Below are 24,509 nucleotides of genomic sequence, written 5' to 3'. Positions count from 1 at the left end.
TGGACACTAAAACCATTAAGTGAAAGGTTACTAGGGAACAGGATATTCACGTGGTACAAAAAAGTATTCTACAGTTACTTGCTAATTCAAAAAGAATAAAATATCTCCTTTACAAATATGTAGTATAATTCATAAAATAACATAAAATAACAATGTTTTTAAGACCAAAAGAAAGTATGAGATGAACTGTGCTAAATTAAAAGGAAGTGGGTTTCCTGGTGGCACGGTGGTTAAGAATCCGCCTGCCAATGCAGGGGACATGGATTCGAGCCCTGGTCTGGGAAGATCCTTCATGCTGCGGAGCAACTAAGCCCGTGCGCCACAACTACTGAGCCTGTGCTCTAGAGCCTGTGAGCCACAACTACTGAGCCCGCGTGCCACAACTACTGAAGCCCGCACGCCTAGAGCCCGTGCTCCGTAACAAGAGAAACCACCACAATGAGAAGCCCGCTCACCACAACGAAGAGTAGCCCCCACTCACTGCAACTAGAGAAAGCCCGCGCACAGCAACGAAGACCCGATGCAGCTAAAAATAAATATAATTAATTAATTAATTAATTAAAAAGAACTAAGAGAAAGCAAGTACGATGCATGAATCTCAGACTGGATCCTGGTGAAAGGAAGGAAGGAAGGAAGGGATCTTGGGTAAACTTTAACATGAACTGGATTTGGGTGTTACATGATATTATGTAATTATTAGTTTTCCTAGGTGAGCTAATGCTACTGTGATTATACAGGAAATATCCTTATTCTTAGAAGATATATGCTGAAAGATTTAGGGATAAAGTGTCATGACATCTGCAACACACTTTCAGAAAGCAGAGAAACACACACATAAAAATACAAAGATTGGTAAAGCAAATATGGCTATGTTTAAAACTGTTGAATCTAATGACAGCTGTCATACCCTTCCAATTTTTTGGTATGTTGAACATCTAATTAGTAAAAAGTTAAAAGGGGGAAAAAAACCCAGAATCTTAAGTCATATCAATTGACGTTTTATAAAATCCACTTAGGACAATTCCATAAAGAAATACTTCTATCAAAAAGTATTAGACCTTTAATCCATTTTGAGTTTATTTTTGTGTATGGAGTTAGAGAACATTCCAATTTCATTATTTTACATGTAGCTGTCCAGTTTTCCCAGCACCACTTACTGAAGAGACTGTGTTCTCTCCAGTGTATATTCTTGCCTCCTTTGTCATAGATTAGTTGACCATAGCTGCGTGGGTTTATCTCTGGACTTTCTATCCTGTTCCATTGATCTATATTTCTGTTTTTGTGCCCGTACCATACTGTCTTGATGACTGTAGCTTTGTAATATAGTCTGAAGTCAGGGAGCCTGATTCCTCCAGCTCCATTTTTCTTTCTCAATATTGCTTTGGCTATTCGGCATCTTTTGTGCTTCTATACAAATTGCAAAATTTTTTGTTCTAATTCTGTGAAAAAATGCTATTGGTAATTTGATAGGGAATGCACTGAATCTGTAGATTACTTTGGGTAGTACAGTCATTTGACAATATTGATTCTTCCAATCCAAGAACATGGTACATCTCTCCACCTGTTTGTGTCATCTTTGATTTCTTTCATCAGTATCTTATAGTTTTCTGAGTACAGGTCTTTTGCCTCCTTAGGTAGGTTTATTCCTAGGTATTTTATTCTTTTTGATGTGATGGTAAATGGGATTGTTTCCTTAATTTCTCTTTCTGATCTTTCATTGTTAGTGTATAGGAATGCAAGAGATTTCTGTGTATTAATGTTATATCCTGCAACTTTACCAAATTCATAGATGTAAGACCAGATACTATAACACTCTTAGAGGAAAACATAGGCAGAAAACTCTCTGACATAAATCGCAGCAAGATCTTTTTTGATCCACCTCCTAACGTGAAAATAAAAACAAAAATGGGACCTAATGAAACTTCAAAGCTTCTGCACAGCAAAGGAAATCATAAACAAAACAAAAAGACAACCCACAGAATGGGAGAAAATATTTGCAAATGAAGTGACTGACAAGGGATTAATCTCCAAAACATACAAACAGCTCATGCAGCTCAATATCCAAAAAAAAAAAAAAAAAAAGGAAACCCCATCTAAAAATGGGCAGAAGACCTAAATAGACATTTCTCCAAAGAAGACATACAGATGGCCAAGAGGCACATGAAAAGATTCTCAATATCACTAATTATCAGAGAAATGCAAACCAAAACTATAATGAGGTATCACTTCACACCAGTCAGAATGGCCATCATCAAGAAATCTACAAACAGTAAATGCTGGAGAGGGTGTGGAGAAAAGGGAACACTCTTACACTGTTGGTGGGAATGTAAATTGGTACAGCCACTATGGAGAACATAATGGAGGTTCCTTAAAAAACTAAAATAGAGCTACCATATGATCCAGCAAAACCAATCCTGGGCATATATCTGGAGAAAACCATAATGTGAAAAGATACATGTACCCCAGTGTTCATTGCAGCATATAAGCACTATTTACAATAGCCAGGATATGGAAGCAACCTAAATGTCCATCAACAGAGGAATGGACAAAGAAGATGTGATACATATATGCGATGGAATATTACTCAGCCATAAAAAAGAATGAAATAATGCCATGTGCACCGACACAGATGGACCTAGAGATTGTCATACTGAGCGAAGTAAGTCAGACAGAGGAAGACAAATATCATATGATATCGCTTATATGTGGAATCTAAAAAAATGGTGCAAACAAATCTACTTACAAAACAGAAACAGAGTCACAGATGTAGAAAACAAACTTATGGTTACCAAGGGGCATGGGGGGGAGGGATAAATTGGGAGATTGGGATTGACATATGCACACTACTATATACAAAACAGATAACTAATAAGAACCTACTATATAGCACAGGGAACTCTACTCAGTACTCTGTAATGACCTATATGGGAATAGAATCTAAAAAAGAGTGGATATATGTATATGTATAACTGAGTCACACTGCTGTACAGCAGAAACACAACATTAAAAATCAACTATACTCCAATAAAAATTAATTTAAAAAATAAAAATAAAAATGGTTAAACAAAAAAGTATTAGACCAACAAATAAATGCAGGAAGAATGACAATAGAGTTAGAAAATCATCATTTGGAAGTACTACAGTAATTGTTGATTCAAGCAAGAATCATCAATGAATGCCAAAACCAATGCATGAAAGCTTGTTGGGGAACAGGATATTTACAGTCTCAAATATTTCCCCACAGACTATGTATATACAGTTACAAAGAGAATCTGGTGGGTCAAGCTTAACATTACTGACATCGGGCACCTCTTGATGCACATGCACAGAGAGGAACACACAACACATATAGTACTCCTGCCAAAAATGTTATTACTGAATCTAATAGTTTAAAAAACAGATAAACCCAGGCTGAGAAGATTCAACAAAAATACTAGCTTGCACTCTTAAAAATATCAATGTCATGAAAGACAAAGAAAAGCTGAGAAACTGTTCCAGTTTAAAGGATTCTAAAGAAACATGATATCTAAATGCCACATGTGCTCCTTCACTGGGTCCTAGCTTATGGGAGAAACTGAAAAAAAATGTGTCTATGTATCACATATTAAATAGTAGCATTGTATCAATGTTAAATCTCCTGAATTTGATAATTACTTTGGTAATATTTTTTAAGTCTTTGTTCATATACATCCTGAAGTATTTGAGAAGAGTCAGAATTTCTGTAAATTATTAACAATTAGCAAATAATAACAACTGTAATAATAACAATTATATATACACAAAGAAAACAAAATATGCAAAAATGTTTATTGGTAAACATAGGTGAGGCGTATAGGGTGTTCAATCTACTACTCTTGGGACTCTTCTATAAACTTGGGACTTTTTTCCCCAATAAAAATTTTTAAAAATTAGAGAAATTACTAAAGATATTAATTTTAAGTATAAAAATTCAAGGAAAAGCAAAGGAATATAAAAGTCTCCTATAGATTTAAGAACAAATTAAAGATGAGAACAAGAATATTAGACGGTAAGGTAAAAATAAGCATAAAGAGCAAAAGACAGCTTTGTTAATTTCAGTGATAAGATGTTCAGGCAGGAAAAAATACTCGGCAAAATCATTAATTTTACTTAAACTCCTAATTCAAAAGATAATTGCTTTCTTTGTTCAACTAAGAAGCTGTGCCTTTATTATAAGACACTCGGGTATTAATAAAAAGTAAAATTGAGTTTTACTTAAGCATGTTTCAATTTTGTTCAATTTTACATTGTATACTGGAAAGCTATTATGCATCTTCTAATGTATCAGGCACTAGACTAGGTACTGGAGTTAGAGAGTTTTTATTCTCAAAGAGTTTTTTCTAGGACAGAAGGAATAAATAGCCAATTATGATATGTGATGACTGAGGTTCCCTAAGAAAGGCACCTAATCCAACCTGGAAGGACAGGGAAAGTAGGTAGGCAAGGTTCTATGGGATCGGGGGAGGCTGCTGTAAGCATCAGAGTGTAAGCTGTCCAGGCAAGTGGTGGGAAAGCGTTCCAAACAAAAGAAAAAACAGGAACACCAGTCAAGTGGTAGCCAGAGCTAGGTCACAGCAACTTGCTGAAAAGACTTACTGAACTGCTTCTACAGATCAAGGGGCTCCCAACGGCTTATTAGAATGTATATTCTTACTGGTAAGACAAAGTATCTCAACCCACTGAACCTGAAACTGCAGAGCAAAGAAAGAGGGTTGCAGAAATGTTCAAGGAAATGCACCCATACTAATTTAAACATGACCTGTGGATTAAGCAGAAAGCAAGTAGAGACTGTATTCATTTTTAAATTTTTATATTAGAGCATAACTGATTAACAATGTTGTGTTAGTTTTTAATTTTATATTGGAGCATAGCTGATTAACAATGTGTACAGCAAAGTGATTCAGTTATACATATACATGTACCTAGTCTTTTTCAAATTCTACTGTATAGCACAGGGAATGCTGCTCAATATTCTGTAATAACCAAAGTGGGAAAATAACTTGTATTCATTTTCTATACAATGTGCCCTAATCTCAGCAAAGTTACAGATTTTGAATAAATGCAGAGTTCTACAGAACTCTTTGGTTTAAAAAGTCACAATTTCAGAAAAGATTCATTACTTTTAATGAGTACAGACTCTGCATTTTCATTTCTGTAGTTGCAACTGGAGTATAACCTTCAAGGTAATTTCGAATCCCAAGCATCTACCCTAACAATGGGGCTCAGTTTCAAGAGTATCAGAACAGAAAACAAACTAAGTCCACCAGGAACATCTGGAATTCTAGAAACCAGTATGTAAATCCAAAAAACACTGCAAAGTGTATTTACTTGGTCTTGTAAAAGGATATTCTCCCACAAAGTGCTGAGATCAAGCAACCATCAGTGATGTAAATTTGAAGTCTAAATCAAGATGTACCTTAGCTGATTTTCAACTATCAGTATAAAGAATCTTTTAACTCTTTAAATGATTTTCTTTCTTCACTAGCCATAAAGCTTTAACTGTTCTGCTCATTCAATCCTTTGCAAATATTCCTTGAGTGTTTATTCCATCAGGTACAGTACTAAGTCCTGAGGATGAAAATATAGAAATGAACAAGCCAGATACAGTTCCTGCCTTCATGGGAGCACCATCTAATGAATATGAGAAACATTAAATAAATGACTAGACAAATATTTAATTAATTATAATTGTACTAATTTGCTATGACAGAAACTACACCTAACTGAGACGCATCATCAACTGGCTCTATGATTTTGGACTTTAGTTTCCTCATCTGTAAGACTAGGAGGTACATCAAATGATCTCTTAAGATTTTTTTAATTAAAACTTTTTATGAATTTAAAAGTACAAAACTTTGCTTCCAGAGTCCCTTTGTCACGATATTTACATTTACAGACTCTACCAGCAATAGAATATAATCCCCATCTTGCAACACATGAAGATTTTTGGGCACAAAAATATAAGGTTGGATGGAAACTAAAGTAATCTTTACTGTAACAGATTTTTAAGTCCAAATTCTGTATATTAAATATATTGTGATGTTCTGAACTGACTATAAAGAGTAAGTGGGAGGGGAATTCCCTGCCGCTCCAGTGGTTAGGACTCTGCACTTTCACTGTCGGGGCCCAGGTTTGATCCCCGGTCGGGGAACTAAGCCACAGGCAAAAAAAAAAAAAAAAAAGTAAGTGAGAGAAAAGTATGTGCATATATTATCTGTATGTATCGGAATTACTTTGGGTACTGTTTAAAATGCACATTCCCAAGCCTCAACCAAAACCTACTAGAGAATATCTGAAGGTCAAGCCTGGGGATCTGCACTCTTGATAAGCTTCCCACATAATGCTAATACACACTAATATTTTATGAATTTGAGCACAGAGTGGAACAAATAATATTATGAGAAATGGTTTCAGAGTGAAACACTTCAAGATAAGAACTGTAATAACCCTACCTGTGTGGCCTTGTCCCGCATGCAAGGAGCAGCTTGCCCATGACCATCACGAGGCCAGTGCCCTGCAAGGTACGGAGCAGCAAGTGTATCCAGGGAGGAGGTACGGCGGATGATGCTAGAGGGGCTGGAGGAAGGCGGTCTTGCTTTGTCACCTAGAATTAAGACAAATACATTTATTTAAAAAATAGATTAGGAAGGAAACAAAGTAGAAACTATGTAGAGCTTCTCTAACTTAAATACAAAAAGTGAGTAATAAAAAGAATAAGCTATTGATTCACACAAACTTCGATGAATCTCCAGAGAATTATACTGAGTAAAAATAGTCAATCTCAAATGGTTACCTGCTGTATGATTTCATTTGTACAACATTTTTGAAATGAGGAACTTTTAGAAATGGAAGAAAGATCAGTGGTTGCCAGGGGTCCACTAATAAGATAGGGGAGGGAAGGTGAAGTGGCAGGAGAGAAGTAGGTGTTATAAAAGGGCAACATGTGGGACCCTGGTGATAGGGAACTATTCAGTATCTTCACTGTGGTGGTGAATATACAAACATACAAATGAGATTAAGCAGTATAGAATTCAACACACACAAATAAGTACAAGTAAAACTGAAGAAATCTGAATGAGAGCAGTGGATTGTACAATGTCAAAATACTATAGAGTTCTACAAAATGTTATCACTGGAGAAAAAAGGGCAAAGCGTACAAAAGATCTCCGCGTTATTTCTTACAACTACAATTATCTCTACAAAAAAAAAAAAAAGAAAATAAGACAAATGTATATCTATCCATTTAAAAAATGTTCATCTTGGTTTTAAGATTAAGTAGGTATAATATGTAAAATACTCATTTATCATTATACCACCTATACTCAAAAGGATATAAGGCAGCTAAGATAAAGTTACAGGTGAAATTCCATTTTAATTAGCACTGTAAGGCACATATCTTAATTTTTGTTACAATAAATAGACTGTAAGAAACCATACTAACCAGCCTATAGGAGCTATACTTAAAGCCACATATGCAAATATATTTTCCATTTCAAGCTACAGGATATGTATTTAGATATAAGCCAAAACTAAAAACAAAACAAAACAAAACAAAAAAAACTAGAGGTAATGGGAAGTTAGAGGTGATGTATAAAAAAACAGTCTCATATCTCCATTTTTTTCTTTTGGAAGGGAGAAGGCGATAGGCTTAGCTAATTTATGCTTTAAGAATTAAAAAATTAAGGGACTTCCCTGGCGGTCCAGTGGTTAAGACTCCGTGCTTCCACTGCAGGGGGCATGGGTTCAATCCCTGGTTGGGGAACTAAGATCCCACATGCCGTGTGGCGCAGCCAAAATAATAATAATAATAATATAATAATAATAAATTAAAATAAAAAATTAAGGGGTTTAAAAATATCAAACAAATATATGCGTGAGTAGGATTATATTATAATATTATCACTCTAGCTCTATATGATAACAAACACCTTGTTCTTCTTAAGGCCATATATGAAAACACTTTAAGACACCTCTCTTCTACTTATATTATTTCTTAATAAGGGTCTTATATAGTTACAAGTATAAAAGTTCAGTTGCTGGTTATGTGACCCAAATAACAAAAGATTCAATTCCGCCAAGATAATACTTTTAGCAGCTGTGTTGCTGATAATCATAAAAGTTGTTTCACAAGATGTGCCTCAGATACATAATTTGTTTTCAAAATTGCACAACTATTTCACTACAACAATGCCTAATTGTTTGAAATGCGAATCATCTCTGCATACAGTCTTCCTCTTATAGTTAAACACAAGATAAATACAATACATACCCATAAGTTCAAGGAAGCATGTACCCACATTATTAACTGTGACAAGTGAAAAGCAATAAATATACATGTTCACGATTTTTCCTCTAACTAAAAAATTAATCTCTACTGTGATAGTCAGAAGAAGATTGTTCTTGGCCACAAAAAAAAAAAAAAAAAAAGGCACACACACTATGTAAACTGGTGTATACTCATTAAAATCAAATTGTTAAAAGCTGTCTGACACTTTTCTTCCCTGACTATAACATTGCTTCAGTCACCCACCAGTGCACTGATCAAATAGATCTTACTAACAGGTCTGATTCCATTTTCAAGATTTTAAATTATCCAAGTGCTGACTTTTCAACCAGGCCTCCTAAGACCATTAGATTTTCTATAACAAAATGGAGAACAGAGAAGTTATACATGGTCACATGTAAAAATACTAAACATTTTCTCTTTTGAACTCCCTTCATTTAGACATTTTTAAGGGTCTGTGAGCCAGCGCTAAGCCCTAGAAATTGAAAAGATTAAGTTACAGCCTGCCATAAAGAACACAGAGTCTACATCTAGCTTGTCATCATTCCATTTCAATCCAAGTTCCCAAAATTGACAAGATTTGGTGCCTAATTATAAGGGAGTTTAAGGGAAGGGAGGGAGCCTCAAAGAGTCAAAGATGACTCAAAGAATCCCAACCTACATGAACAAAGGCTGTATTTACAAGGAAGTCCAGAGGAAGAAACTCTTTGACAGCTAACAAGATCCTTCATGACCTGGCTTCTCCAGCCTTCCTTTCTTGCCTGCACTGCCTCAAATCCCGATCACGCTGAATGGACTTGCAGTTCCCAACATGTGCCAGACCCTGCATGCCTACAGGCTTTTGCCTCTGCCTACATAATCCTCATATCCCTTTCCTGGGTTTGGCTAATTCATGTTTAATCTTTCAAACTTCAGTCTGGATGTCTGAACTGAAATTGAAAATTCAGTTCAAATGTTTCCTCTGGAAAATCTTCCTTGAACAGCCACTCAAACCCAAGAAACACATCAACATCTGGGTCAAAAGCCCTCCTGTGTGCTGCCATAGCACGGTTCACTGAAATGGTCTCTTGACTGTCCCAGTGCTCTAGGAGAGACTGAGATTTTGAAGGGCAGGAATTTTACTTCCCCCCGCAATCGAATGATTAAAATAATACCTGACATATATGAAGAGAAGAGAATGACTTCTAATGTTTCTATCAGCAACGGCAGGTGCATGCAATAAATTCAGATACTCTTTTGTTAACCCAAAGTAAATCAACAAAAACTAATACTGCATGGTATCACTTATATGTATAATCTTTTTTCAAAAATCAAACTCATAGAAACAGAGAGTAGGAGAAATGATTGCCAGGGGTATGGGGAAAACAGGGAAAGGCTGATGAAAGGGTGTAAAGTTTCAGCTATAAGATGAATAAATAAGGTCTGAGGTGTAAATGTATAGCATGGTGACTACAGTTGGTAACACTATATTATATAAGTGAAATCTGCGAAGAGAGTAGAACTTAAATGTTCTCTCACACAAACAAAAAAAGATAGATATGTGCGGTGATGGATGTGTTAATGAACTAGATGGGAGACATCTTTTCACAGTGCTTACATATATTAAATCCTTACGAGGTATGCTTTATATATCTTACAATTTTATTTATCAATTATACCTAAACAAAGCTGAGAAAAAGTAAATCAAAACAAAAGAAGTTCAAACTTGACTTTGTTCTTTAAAAATCAAGTCTTAAAAGAAGTTAGCTACAGCCGGGTGTGGCATTAAAAATTTCAGTCAATGCCCTGGGCTCTGGAGTTCAGAACTCCCCAACTATCTGCACCAGTTCAGCTAGTTCCTGGGTAACTTCAATGGCAGTAGTAGAGCATCTCAAACCATGGCCCTTAGGTATTACATTACAAAGGTTCTACAGACCTTGTTAGATTTAGGTATTTGCAGAACTTGATCAGGTACTGGCTTAAAAGCTATATTTCTTGCTATCCACAAAGTCATTTAACAAGCAGAAGGGATAAACTAGACATATGCATTTGTTCGGAAAGGGGAAAAAATCTTTCCTTCTTCATGTATAAAAAATGATAAATACTTAGTATATAGAAAACTAACAGTATTTAAACACACACACACACACAAAATCCCAATAGGCCACCACTCAAGAGATAACCATTTTAATGAGTATTTATTTTCCAGAAATCTGTCTACACTTACACAGACGTACAATTTTATATAAATGAGGTCCCATTAGGCATGCTATTACTTATTGTTGAGAAAGAAAAAGGGCATGTCGAGGACCTATTGCCACTGTAATAAATATGAATCTACAATACATCACCATTTTTAAAAATTTATTTTATTTATTTATTTATTTTGGCTGCGTTGGGTCTTCGTTGCTGCACGCCAGCTTTCTCTAGTTGCGGCGAGTGGGGTCTACTCTTTGTTGCGGTGCGCAGGCTTTTCATTGGCGGTGGCTTCTCTTGTTGAAGAGCACGGGCTCTAGGCGCGCGGGCTTCAGTAGCTGTGGCACGTGGGCTCAGTAGTTGTAGCTCGCGGGCTCTAGAGCGCAGGCTCAGTAGCTGTGCCTCATGGGCTTAGTTGCTCCGTGGCATGTGGGATCTTCCCGGACCAGGGCTCGAACCCGTGTCCCCTGCACTGGAAGGCGGATTCCTAACCACTGCACCACTAGGGAAGTCCCCACATCACCATTTTTAATAGCTGAATAGTATCCTATTGAATGGATACATCATAACTTAATCCCATATTGATGGACATTTTCAGTGGCAGATATATATCCTTTTATGTTTACTTAATTATCTCAATTTTTTTTCCCAAAAGGATGTAGTTTATTCACATTCTGGCAAAAACATTTCAGGAACAAAATAAGTGGGTAAAAAGAAGAGCCAACTGGCAGACCACACACCCCCGCAGCCTGCCAGCTTCCTGTCATTTCCACATCAAATCTCTCTGAGGCATGTGAATCAGAACTTCTGGGGTCTTAGCTCTTCACAGGACACTTTTTGGATTTTTTTTTAAGCCTAAAAGACAGTAGTCTGTCTCCATTCTTGTTCTTTGGAATTTTTCAGTCTTAAAGGAAACTCAAATTGGGGCACCCTTCTCTCATGTTAAAATATTCCAATCACACAAATATTACGAAGATAGCACCTCTTTGAACTGAGGGAGGGGGCTGCTGACAAATGGGGGTAGCAGAGAATTCTGAAAAACCGCAGTAGTAAGAGAAAAGCTGAGCTGTTTTCTTCATGTGTCTCTGATACCCACATGTGGTAGCTCCTCCATCCTCGGCAGCTGACAGGCCTGCCTCCCAGCCTCCTCAACCTTCACCACTTGATGTCTCGGCTGTTAGCAGGATGCTCTGGGCCCTGGTATGCGGTATGCAGGGCTTCCTGGACTCGGGGGGCAGTGAGTACCATCCAGCCACTCCTGGTACAGCTCCTGCACGTGGGCACTGGTCTCCGGGAGCCACACGGGGACGTCAGCGTGGATGCCTTTCATCTTCTGCAGCAGGGCCTTGTCTGTGCGCCCACCCTCAGTCTGGGCTTGACCTCTGTCGTTAAGGCATCCCCCGGCACAGGCGAGGACCTCCACAAAGTGGAACGGGAACTTGCCCTTCTTAATTATCTCTTTATGAAAAAATTTCTAGACATCAAATTTTTTTTTAATATTTATTTATTTATTTATTTTTGGCTGTGTTGGGTCGTTTCTGTGCGAGGACTTTCTCTACTTGCGGCAAGCGGGGGCCACTCCTCATCGCGGTGCGCGGGCCTCTCACTATCGCGGCATCTCTTGTTGCGGAGCACAGGCTCCAGACGCGCAGGCTCAGTAGCTGTGGCTCACGGGCTTAGTCGCTCCGCGGCACGTGGGATCTTCCCAGACCAGGGCTCGAACCCGTGTCCCCTGCATTAGCAGGCAGACTCTCAACCACTGCGCCACCGGGGAAGCCCCGACATCAAATTTTATATCCAAGGATATATACACATTAAAATTTTAAGTACTGCCAAATTGCCTTCCACCAGAAAGGATTTTGCCCTCACAAGAATACTCATTTGCCCACATTCTTAAGTATTTTTTTTAATATATATATATATGTATATATATATATATTTTTGGCTGTGTTGGGTCTGTTGCTGTGCGTGGGGCTTTCTCTAGTTGCAGCAAGCGGGGACTACTCTTCATTGCAGTGTGCAGGCTTCTCACTGCGGTGGCTTCTCTTGTTGTGGAGCACGGGCTCTAGGCACGCGGGCTCAGTAGTGTGGCATTGGCAGGCAGATTCGTAACCACTGCGCCACCAGGGAAGCCCCCTCTTAAGTATATTTTGTCAATTTTTTCCAATCTTCCCAAAGATTAAAAATACCATTTTATTTGCATTTCAATTATTGACTTCTATAATATTAATTTTACTGGCAATTTATATTTCTTTTATACGTTACTAGTATTTTTAAAATATTAATCATAATCTTTTTTCCTAATCTTAAAGAGATCTTTCCTTCTGATGAAGAAAATGTTTTTGGCTGTGCTGTGTGGCTTGCAGGAGGGATCTTAGTTCCCCGACCAGGGATTGAACTCAGGCCCTCCGCAGTGAAAGCAGCAGTGAAAGCACAGAGTCCCAGCCACTGGACCACCAGGGAATTCCCAAGAAACATTTAAATTGAGGGAGATTCCTTTGATTTCATTTTAGCTTCCTTTTCTTTTATTAAATTCTAGTAAAATTCAACGTAGCTGATTTTTATCTTAATTAGCACACACAGTATGATTAAATTCTTATAAAAGTATATGCCTATTCATCCACTGGCTAAACTTCCTCCTCCTACACACACACTTAAAATGTCTCTGGAAAGAAATATAAAAAACTGATGACAACGGCTACCTCCAGAAAGGGGAACTGGATGGCTGGCAGACAAAGAGGTACAAGGGAGATATTTCACTGTCTTTCTAATTATACCTTTTAAATTTTACATGTGAACTTATTACCTATATTTTAAAAACTCATATTCTTTGATTCAACAACTCTCTATCTAGGCATGTAAATAGAATAATTAAATGTGGAAAAGGGCTTTAAATTCAAAGACATTCATAACATTTGCAATAGTAAATACCATAAATCATATGTCCAAAATTGGAGGTCAAGGAAACGGATGGAAAATATATAATGGAATATTAAAGATATTAAAAACTATGTTTTGAAATGATAAACTTACATGACAACTTATTTATAATCTATTAAGGGAAATGTAGGAAAAAAGTATGTTTTTCCATAATTTATTTCTAACTTCGTATCTTCTTCGGTTATTTCCATGTTTCTTCTTCAGTTAACTTTTCAATTAAGTTTTCAATGAAACATTAACAGGTAACATAATGAATAACTGTTGCACGCACAGTAGTACCAAATTAATAAATTAACCCTAATAAGAACTAAATGATTAATTTAATCAAACTGATTTCCTATAGACATGGTAACAAAAAAAGGTCTAGGCATTTAAAAATCTAATTTACAATAGCCAGGACATGGAAGCAACCTACATGTTCATCGACAGAGGAATGGATAAAGAAGATGTGGCACATATATACAATGGAATACTACTCAGCCATAAAAAAGAATGAAATAATGCCATTTTTAGCAACATGGATGGACCTAGAGATTGTCATACTGAGTGAAGTAAGGCAGACACAGAAAAGACAAATACCATATGATATTGCTTGTATGTGGAATCTTAAAAAAGTGTACAAATGAACTTATCTACAAAACAGAAATAGAGTTACAGATGTAGAAAACAAACTTATGGTTACTGGGGGTAAGGGGGGGAGAGGGATAAATTGGAAGATTGAGATTGACATATACACACTAGTATATATAAAATAGATAACTAATAGGGACCTACTGTATAACACAGGGAACTCTACTCAATACTCTGTAATGGCCTATATGGGAAAAAGAATCTAAAAAAGAGTGGATATATGTATACGTATAACTGAGTCACTTTGCTGTACAGCAGAAACTAACACAACATTAAAAATCAACTACATGCCAACAAAATTTTTTAAAAAAATCTATTTAGCAATTATTTTTTGTTAAACATGAGGTTTAATTTACATAAAATGAAATTAACCCTTTTTTAGTGTACAATTTTGAAGAGTTTTGAAAAATAAATAGCCATTTAATCACCATCACAATCAAGATCTAGAATACTGCCATTACCCTAAAATGATTCCTCATGCCCCTTTGATGTCAACCTCTCCACCCTTGGGCCGAGGTAAACTCTGACCTGCTCTCTTGTCAGAGGTAAGTTTTGCCTTTTTTAAAATGTCATATAAATGTAATCATATAGTATATACTCTTTTGTGTCTGACTTCTTTCACTCAGTACAATGCCTGTGAGATTCATCTTTTTGTGTATTAGCGGTTCATTCCTTTCTACTATTGCTGAAGAGTACTTCATTGAATGGAAATACATGATGGTTACTTTTATGTCAACTTGACCGGGCCATGGGGTGCCCAGATAGGTGGTTAAACATTATTCTAGGTGTGTCTGGGAGGGTGTTTCTGGATGAGACTAATATTTGAATTGCTGGACTAAGTAAAGCAGATTGCCCTCCCCAACATGTATAAGCCTCATCCAATCCACAGGAGACCTGAATAGAAAAAGGTTGGGTAAGGGAAAATCTGCTCTCTCCCTGCATGACTGCCTTCAAGCCAGGACACTGGTCTTCTGCCTTCAGACTTGGACTCAGACTCAGACTCAGCATCAGTTCTCCTGGTTCTCAGGCCTTTGGACTCAGACTAGAACTATACCACTGACACTTCTGGGTTTCCAGCTTGCAGGCTGCGGATGGTGGTACTTCTCAACCTCCATAACCACGTGAGCCAATTCCTTATAATAAATTCCTATCTATCTATCTATCTATCTGTCTACCTACCTATCTATCTAATGTGTCAATAGGATGTAAATATATATTGATATATATATGATATATACAATATATACTGTATATCCTATCAGTTATGTTTCTCTGGAGAACCCAGACAAATGCAATATACTACAATAGCCTGTTGATGGACATTCTTCCTGTGTTTCACTATTAAAAATAAAGCATTCCTGGACAAGTCTTTTTGTTGATATATGTTTCCATTTCTCTTGGAGAAATAGTGGAAATGCTGGGTCAAAGGATAGTAGGGTCTCACTTTTTATTTCACTGCCAAAATGTTTTCCAAACTGGTTGTACCATTTTACATTCCAACCAAGAGTACGTAAGAGTTGCAGTTACTCACACCCTCATCAACATTTAGTATTGTGAGGTTTTTTCCATTTTAGTTATTCTAGTAAATGTGTAAAGGTATCTCACTGTGGCTTTAATTTACATTTCTCCAATGACTAATGAGATTGAGCACTTTTAAGTGCTTTTTGGCCGTTCATATGTCTTCTTTGGTGAGGTGTCTGATCAAATCCATTGTCCCTTTTTAAATTTGGTGATTTGTCTCAAACTGGACTCATGTATTCTGGATGCAAGTCCTTTGTCAAATATATGTATGTGAGCATTTGTGCCTAGTCTGAGGTGTGTTTTAATTTTAATAATGTTTTCGGAAAAGCAATTTTTAATTTCCATATTATACAATTTATCAACTACTTCTGTTAATAGTCTGTGTGTTAATAGTTCTTTGTGTCTTAAGAAATCTTTGCCTACCCCAAGATAAAGAAGATTTGCTCCTATGTTTTCTTCTAGACATTTACCAATTTTAGCTTTCAAATTTAGATCTTTGACCCATTTAGATTTCATTTTTGTGTATAGTTTGAGGAACGGGCCAAAGATTATACCCTCTACCATCTGTTTCAGAACCATCTGTTGAACCTTTACTGAAATGTGTGGGCTACTTCTAGATGTTCTGTTCTACTGACCTCTCTGTTCACAGGCATATAGTATAAGCTTGCCAACTGTAATTATTATTTTTCACTATTGTTTTGACTATTTGCGTTTCATCATAAATTTTAGGTCTTTGCATTTTCATGTAAATTTTAGGTTTAATAGTAAAAAATATATTTATACATATTTTTTCGTATAAATTTTAGGACCAGAATGGCAGTTATGAGAGCTGAATCCTTGGTTTGTTCTGATTTTACGAGTGTAAGACGTTAGCTGTAGGCTTACATTACATTATACATTTATATATAATATAATAAAGCTGTCTTTTGTTCCAAAGTTCTCTTCTAGTCCTAGTTTCCTGAGAGTTTTTAACAGGAAAAGATGGTGAATTTTGTCAAATACATGTTCTGCATAAACTGAGATAATCATGGTTTTCCTTCTTTGCTCTTAGATAACAGGCTGAAATACAGTTGATTCTCATTCCTCATGGTAGTTATGTTCTATAAAGTTGTCGAGAACTCTGAAACAACTGCTCCTAGGAGAAATACAGGGTTAGACCCCTGCAAGCCTCTGATCACATTTTCATCAACCAATCAATACATAAACTTGTTTTATGTGTTTCTGTTTAAAGACACCTTATTTAATATATATGACTGATTCATTAACATTGAAATCATGGCCAACAGCACTATAATTCAGGCCTGAACAAAATTTATCTAATGTATATTTTCTCCGTAAGACACGTAATCGTTTTCTTGTGTTTAGGAACACTAGACAGCACTTCAGCACTACAGTTGGAAGCCATTTTAAAGAAAAAAATCAACAAAAGGAAAAAATGAGAAAAATATGGCACTAAGTAGACTGTGAAAAGGGTACTTGTTTACAGTATGAGAGCTGAAAGAAGGCAGAGTGCTTTGTTCGACCCCACTTGAGAATGTAAACATTGGGCCACTCAAACTTCTCATGAATGTCTGTGAATGACTGCACAAATATCGTGAGTTTTGATTTTGGAAATACAAATACATTTTCACTAGTGGGAAAATTTTCAAATATGGATTTGCAAATAATAAGGATTGACTGTATATTGCTAGGTTTGGGGTTTTTTTTTTTTTACTGCTAAACCAAACTTGTACATTTGGCAGAAATTCCACTTAGTCGTGTTCTATCGTCGTCATATTTACATTTATATTGCTGGATTCAACTTGCTGTATTTTGTTAAAGAGTTTTGTATTTGTATTCATGAAGGATATTGTCATGTACTTTTCTTACAATGTCTTTGTATGGCTTTGGCATTGGGGTAATAATACCTCATGAAATGAGTTGGGAAATGTTATCTTCTATTTTCTGGAAATATTTAAGGGCAGTTAGTATTATTTATTTCTTAACAGTTTGATAGAATTCACCGTTGAAGCCACCTGGACTAGAATTTTCTTTATGAGAAGGTTTTAAATTATGAATTCAATTTCTTTAATAAATATAGGGATAAAGGGACATTCAGATTTTCTATTTTATCTTGTGTCAGCTTTGGTGGTCTCTTTTAAGGAATCTGTCTACTTCCTCTAAGTTGTTGAATTTACTGGCATAAAGTCCACAATGATCCTTTACTATGCTTTTAATTTATATAGTATCTATAGTAATATCTCCGCTTTCATTCCTGGCATTGGTAATTTGTATATTTTTTTCCTTTAATCAATTTAACTAAAGGCTTATCATTTTTATTTATCTTTTCAAAGAACCAGATTTTGATTTCACTGATTTCCTCTATTTAGCAGTTTTCTAAATTCACTGATCTCTGCTCTTATCTTTATTTCCTTCCTTCTACTTACCTTGGGTTTAATTTGCTCATCTTATTCTATCTTTTTAAGGTAGAAGCTTAGAAAATTATTGACTTTGGACTTTTCTTCCTTTCTAATATAAAGCATCTTTCAAAGCTATACATTTCCCTTAGCTATATCCCCCAAAATTTATGGTGTGTTTTCATTACCACTCAGTTCAAAATATTTTTTAATTTCTCTTGTGATTCTTTGCCCCTTGGATTATTTAGAAATGTTTTTTCAATTTCCAAATGTTTTAGAGAGTTTCCACATATCTTTCTGTTATTGATTTCTAATTTCACTCTCTTTTGATAAGAGAACATATTCTATATGATTTCATTCCTATTAAAGTTAATAAGACTCATTTTATGTCTCAGCATATGGTTTATCTTAGTGAATGTTCCATGTGCAGTGGAAAAGAATGTGTACTATGCTGTTGCTGAGTGCTCTAAAAATGCAAATTAGGTTATATTTGTTGATAATGTTGCTTAAGTCTTCTAAATGCTTACTAATTTTCTGTCTACCTGTACTATTAGTTCTGGGAAAGGAATGTTGACCTCCATTTCATGAATTTTGAAGCTTACTAATGAAAGCATACTCTTAGAATATACCTTCTTGATGAATTGACCCCCTTGTCATTATGAAATGTCCCTTTTCCCCTTATTTTTAAGTCTACTTTAAATAGTAATCAGTACTGCAGCTTTCTTATGTTCAGTTTTGTACAGTGCATGTTTTTCCATCATTTCACTTTTAACCTACCTGTTTCTTTATAGTCTTTAGCCCACATATTTGGATCTTGCTCTTTGCTAAATCCAGTCTGACAATCTGCATTTTTATTAAAGTGCTTAGACCACTTAATATTGATATAGTCATACCAATCTACCATCCTGCTATTTTCTATCTGTCCCACCTGTTTTATGTTCTTTTTCCCTCTTTTCCTAAATAATTTTGGCTTGAGTATTTTTAGTGACTCATATACTCTATTGATACATTAGCTATACTTCTTTTACTTTTTGCTTGGTTGCTCTAGGGTTTCACAAAGTGCATCTTATCACAGTCTACCTTCAAATAAAATTACATCACTTTACATATAACATAAGACCCTTAGGACTGCGATGTTTTCATTGCTGCCTCCTGTCCTTTGAGCTACTGCTGTCATATATTTTATGTATACATTTAATATTAATATATGTTGTTACTATTTAGCTTTAAGCAATTATCTTCTAAATAAAGCAAATGATGACAAAAAAGTCTTTTATTTACTCATTTACTATTTCTGGTGTTCTTTATTCCCTTGTGTAAATCCAAGTTTTTATCTGTTATCATCTTCCTTCCACATGAAGAACTGCTTTTAATATTTCTTGTAGTTCAAATTTGTTGGCAAAGAATTCTCTCAGATTTTGATGTGTGAAAAAGTATTTGGCCTTCATTTTGAGGGATATTTTTGCTGGGTATAAAATTCTATATGGGTTTACAGTTTTATCTTTTAGTACTTTAACGATGTCATTCCATTATGTTCTGTAATATATTATTGATATTTCAAGCAAGAAATCTGCTATCATTTTTTGTTAATCTGTAATAAAATACTTTTTTCTAGCTGCTTTAAAATTTTTTTTTTCTCTAACACTGGTTTTCAGCCATTTAACTATGATGTGCCTTAGTATGGTCGTCTTTGTGTTTATTCTGCTTGAAATTATTGAACCTCTTGGATCGGTAAGTTTACAGTATTTATAAAGATAGGAAATTTTTCAGTCACTATCACTTAAAGCTTTTTTTTTTTTTTTGGCCCTCCCCCTTCTGGGAGTAGAATTACACCCACACTGTCTCCTAGATCACAAAAGTTCTGTACAGTTTTTTTTTTTTTTTAGTTGTTCTTTTCTCTGTGTTTAATTTTTGGGTAGTTTCTTGCTATATCTTCAAGTTCATTGATCTTTTCTTCATCAGATAAGACACTGCTGTTATCTCCTGTTAATCACAATCAGTGAATTTTTCATTTATTGTGTTTCTCATCTCTGCAAATTCCATTCAGTTTTTAATATTTTCATTTTCTTCTCATTACATTCATATTTTCTTTTAAATCTCTGAGCATTCTGAGCATATTTATAATGCCCATTTAAAAGTTTTTGTCTGCTAAGTCCATCATCTTTGTTATTCTTAGCCTGTTTTTGCTGCCTTAAGTTCTCCTGGTGTTCACATTTTCCTGATTCTAGTAATTTTGTATTGCATGCTGTACACAGTGTTATACATTTAAGTGTCTGGATTTTGTTATTTTCTTTTTTTTTTTTTTTTTTTTTTTAAATTATTTATTTATTTATTTATGGCTGTGTTGGGTGTTCGTTTCTGTGTGAGGGCTCTCTCTAGTTGTGGCAAGCGGGGTCCACTCTTCATTGCGGTGCGCGGGCCTCTCACTATCGCGGCCTCTCTTGTTGCGGAGCACAGGCTCCAGACGCGCAGGCTCAGTAATTGTGGCTCACGGGCCCAGTTGCTCCGCGGCATGTGGGATCTTCCCAGACCAGGGCTCGAACCCGTGTCCCCTGCATTGGCAGGCAGATTCTCAACCACTGCGCCACCAGGGAAGCCCTTGTTATTTTCTTTTAAAGATTGTTGAGCTTTGTTTTGAAAGTCAGTTAAGTAATTTGTGGATCAGCTTGATCTTTGAAGTTTGCTATAAGTTTTAGGACAGATTGGGGGTAGACATTACTTCAGGCTAGTTTAGTCCTACTACTAAAGCATGGACATTTGGGGGTCTCCACTGAACATACTGGATGGTCAAAAAAGGTCTCACCACTCTGGTCGGTGCTTGAGCAACTCCCCACCTCTAGAAATTTCTCAACTTGTGGCTCCTCAGGCAACCCCTGCCCAGCTTCAGAGAGTTCCATTCTATATACACACATTCTACACACTTTTTTAGCAAAGGCTAAAGGAAACCCCTATGCAGATTTCTAGCTTTTTTCTACTGAGCTTCCTCTTCTCTGAAACTCTGTGCAGCAATTTTCAGCCACTTCAACCTCTCTGAACTACATACAGTCTCTATCTCCCCAATTAAACAAGACACCATGCCCTGAGATACCCCCTGCCTGCACCATGATCTGAAATGTGTCTTTTAGCAGAAATCCAGGGCAATTATAGCACTCACCTTACCTGTTTCCTTTTTCTTAGGAATCACATTCCCACATTGCCTGTTGTCCAATATCTAAAAATAGCTATTTGATATCCTGTGTCCAATTTTCTAATTGTTTACCATAAGAGGTTAAGTTCAGAAACTGTTTCTCCTCATGGCAAGAAGTAGAAGTCATTTCATGTCCAAGTAATCAAACTTTAAACTCAAGTGATTCCTGATGTATCATCCAGGACTATAAACAAATCTTTTGCTTAGCGAGTTGTTTTATGCATGGAACAGTTTTTGATGCATACAGAATTACATAAATAATGAGGAAAAAATGAAAATGAAAAATAATAAAGAAAAAATGAAAAACCTAAATAAAACTAGCAATTGTTGAGCAATTAATATATATCAGGCATTGTGCTAATTGCTACCATGTATTACCTCATTTAAACTATACAATAATGCTCTGAGATAGAGATACTCAATTCACTGATTCAATAAATCTTTATTAAGCACCCGTTATGAGCCCAGACTCTTCTAGGTACTGGTGATATAGTAGTGAACACAAAAGTCAAAACGCACAATCTTTAGGAGTTTATTATTAATCCCATCCTCTAGATGAAGAAACTGAGGTTTAGAAAAGTTAAGTAACTTACTACCATTACACAGTAAGAGCCAGAGGCAAGACGTGAGTGTAGATCTCTTTAAAACTAGACTGGCAGTCCCTCCAATCAGGAAACTTGCACAACCCTCTTAGATAGCTTCATCCACCAGAGAGCAGACAGCAGAAGCAAGAAGAACTACAATCCTACAGCCTGTGGAACAGAAACCACATTCACAGAAAGACAGACAAGATGAAAAGGCAGAGGGCTATGTACCAGATGAAGGAACAAGATAAAACCCCAGATAAACAACTAAATGAATGGGAGATAGGCAACCTTCCAGAAAAAGAATTCAGAATAATGATAGTGAAGATGATCCAGGACCTCGGAATAAGAATGGAGGATAAGGTCGAGAAAATGCAAGATATGTTTAACAAAGACCTAGAGGAATTAAAGAACAAACAAACAGAGATGAACAATACAATAACTGAAATGAAAACTACACTAGAAGGAATCAATAGCAGAATAACTGAGGCAGAAGAACGGATAAGTAACCTGGAAGACAGAATGGTGGAATTCACTGCTGTGGAACAGAATAAAGAAAAAAGAATGAAAAGAAATGAAGACAGCCTAAGAGACCTCTGGGACAACATTAAATGCAACAACATTCACATTATAGGGGTCCCAGAAGGAGAAGAGAGAGAGAAAGCACCCAAGAAAATATTTGAAGAGATTATAGTTGAAAACTTCCCTAACATGGGAAAGGAAATAGCCACCCAAGTCCAGGAAGCACAGAGAGTCCCATACAGGATAAACCCAAGGAGAAACACGCCAAGACATACAGTAATCAAACTGGCAAAAATTAAAGACAAAGAAAAATTATTGAAAGCAGCAAGGGAAAAAGGACAAGTAACATACAAGGGAACTCCCATAAGCTTAACAGCTGATTTCTCAGCAGAAACTCTACAAGCCAGAAGGGAGTGGCATGACATACTTAAAGTGATGAAAGGGAAGAACCTACAACCAAGATTACTCTACCTTGCAAGGATCTCATTCAGATTCGATGGAGAAATCAAAAGCTTTACAGACAAGCAAAAGCTAAGAGAATTCAGCACCACCAAACCAGCTCTACAACAAATGCTAAAGGAACTTCTCTAAGTGGGAAACACAAGAGAAGAAAAGGACCTACAAAAACAAACCTAGAACAATTAAGAAAATGGTCATAGGAACATACATATCGATAATTACCTTAAACGCAAATGGATTAAATGCTCCAACCAAAAGACACAGGCTTGCTGTGTGGATACAAAAACAAGACCCATCTATATGCTGTCTACAAGAGACCCACTGCAGACCTAGGGACACATACAGACTGAAAGCGAGGGGATGGAAAAAGATATTACATGCAAATCGAAATCAAAAGAAAGCTGGAATAGCAATACTCATATCAGATAAAATACTTTAAAATAAAGAATGTTATAAGAGATAACGAAGGACACTAAATAATGATGAAGGGATCAACCCAAGAAGAAGATATAACAAATATAAATATATATGCACCCAACATAGGAGCACCTAATACATAAGACAACTTCTAACAGCTATAAAAGAGGAAATCCACAGTAACACAATAATAGTGGGGGACTTTAACACCTCACTTACACCAATGGACAGATCATCCAAAATGAAAATAAATAAGGAAACAGAAGCTTTAAATGACACAATAGACCAGAGAGATTTAACTGATATTTATAGGACATTCCATCCAAAAACAGCAGATTACACTTTCTTCTCAAGTGCGCACAGAACATTCTCCGGGATAGATCACAGCTTGGGTCACAAATCAAGCCTCAGTAAATTTAAGAAAATTGAAATCATATCAAGCATCTTTTCTGACCATAATGCTATGAGATTAGAAATGAATTACAGGGAAAAAAATGTAAAAAACACAAACACATGGAGGCTAAACAATATGTTACTAAATAACCAAGAGATCACTGAAGAAATCAAAGAGGAAATCAAGAAATACCTAGAGACAAATGACAATGAAAACACGACGATCCAAAACCTATGGGATGCAGCAAAAGCAGTTCTAAGAGGGAAGTTTATAGTTATACAAGCCTACCTCAAGAAACAAGAAAAATCTCAAATAAACAATCTAACCTTAAACCTAAAGGAACTAGAGAAAGAAGAACAAACAAAATCCAAAGTTAGCAGAAGGAAAGAAATCATAAAGATCAGAGCAGAAATAAATGAAATAGAAACAAAGAAAACAACAGCACAGATCAATAAAACTGAAAGCTGGTTCTTTGAGAAGATAAACAAAATTGATAAATCATTAGCCAGACTCATCAAGAAAAAGAGGGAGAGGACTCAAATCAATAAAATTAGAAATGAAAACGGAGAAGTTACAATGGACACCACAGAAATACAAAGCATCCTAAGAGACTACTACAAGCAACTCTATGCCAATAATAAAATGGACAACCTGGAAGAAATGGACAAATTCTTAGAAAGGTATAACCTTCCAACACTGAACCAGGAAGAAACAGAAAATATGAACAGACCAATCACAAGTAATGAAATTGAAACTGTGATTAAAAATCTTCCAACAAACAAAAGTCCAGGACCAGATGGCTTCACAGGTGCATTCTATCAAACATTTAGAGAAGAGCTAATACCCATCCTTCTCAAACTCTTCCAAGAAACTGCAGAGGAAGGAACACTCCCAAACTCATTCTATGAAGCCACCATCACCCTGATACCTAAACCAGACAAAGATACCACATAAAAAGAAAATTACAGACCAATATCACCGA

General features: G+C 36.1%; 1 protein-coding gene across 3 annotated transcripts in view; it reads right to left on the bottom strand.

Moving 5' to 3' along the window:
* Positions 1-24,509, bottom strand: part of FAM117B (family with sequence similarity 117 member B) — a 93,043-nt gene that overhangs the window by 42,133 nt on the left and 26,401 nt on the right. For all 3 annotated transcript variants that reach the window (XM_036858795.1, XM_036858796.1, XM_036858797.1), the window contains exon 2: positions 6,471-6,622. In XM_036858795.1, coding sequence (XP_036714690.1) covers positions 6,471-6,622 — 152 coding nt within the window. The remainder of the gene's footprint in view (positions 1-6,470; positions 6,623-24,509) is intronic.

This window comes from Balaenoptera musculus, chromosome 7 (assembly GCF_009873245.2).
Source record: "Balaenoptera musculus isolate JJ_BM4_2016_0621 chromosome 7, mBalMus1.pri.v3, whole genome shotgun sequence".
In the NCBI taxonomy this organism is placed as follows: Eukaryota; Metazoa; Chordata; class Mammalia; order Artiodactyla; family Balaenopteridae; genus Balaenoptera; species Balaenoptera musculus.
This window is presented reverse-complemented; position numbering and strand designations above follow the sequence as displayed.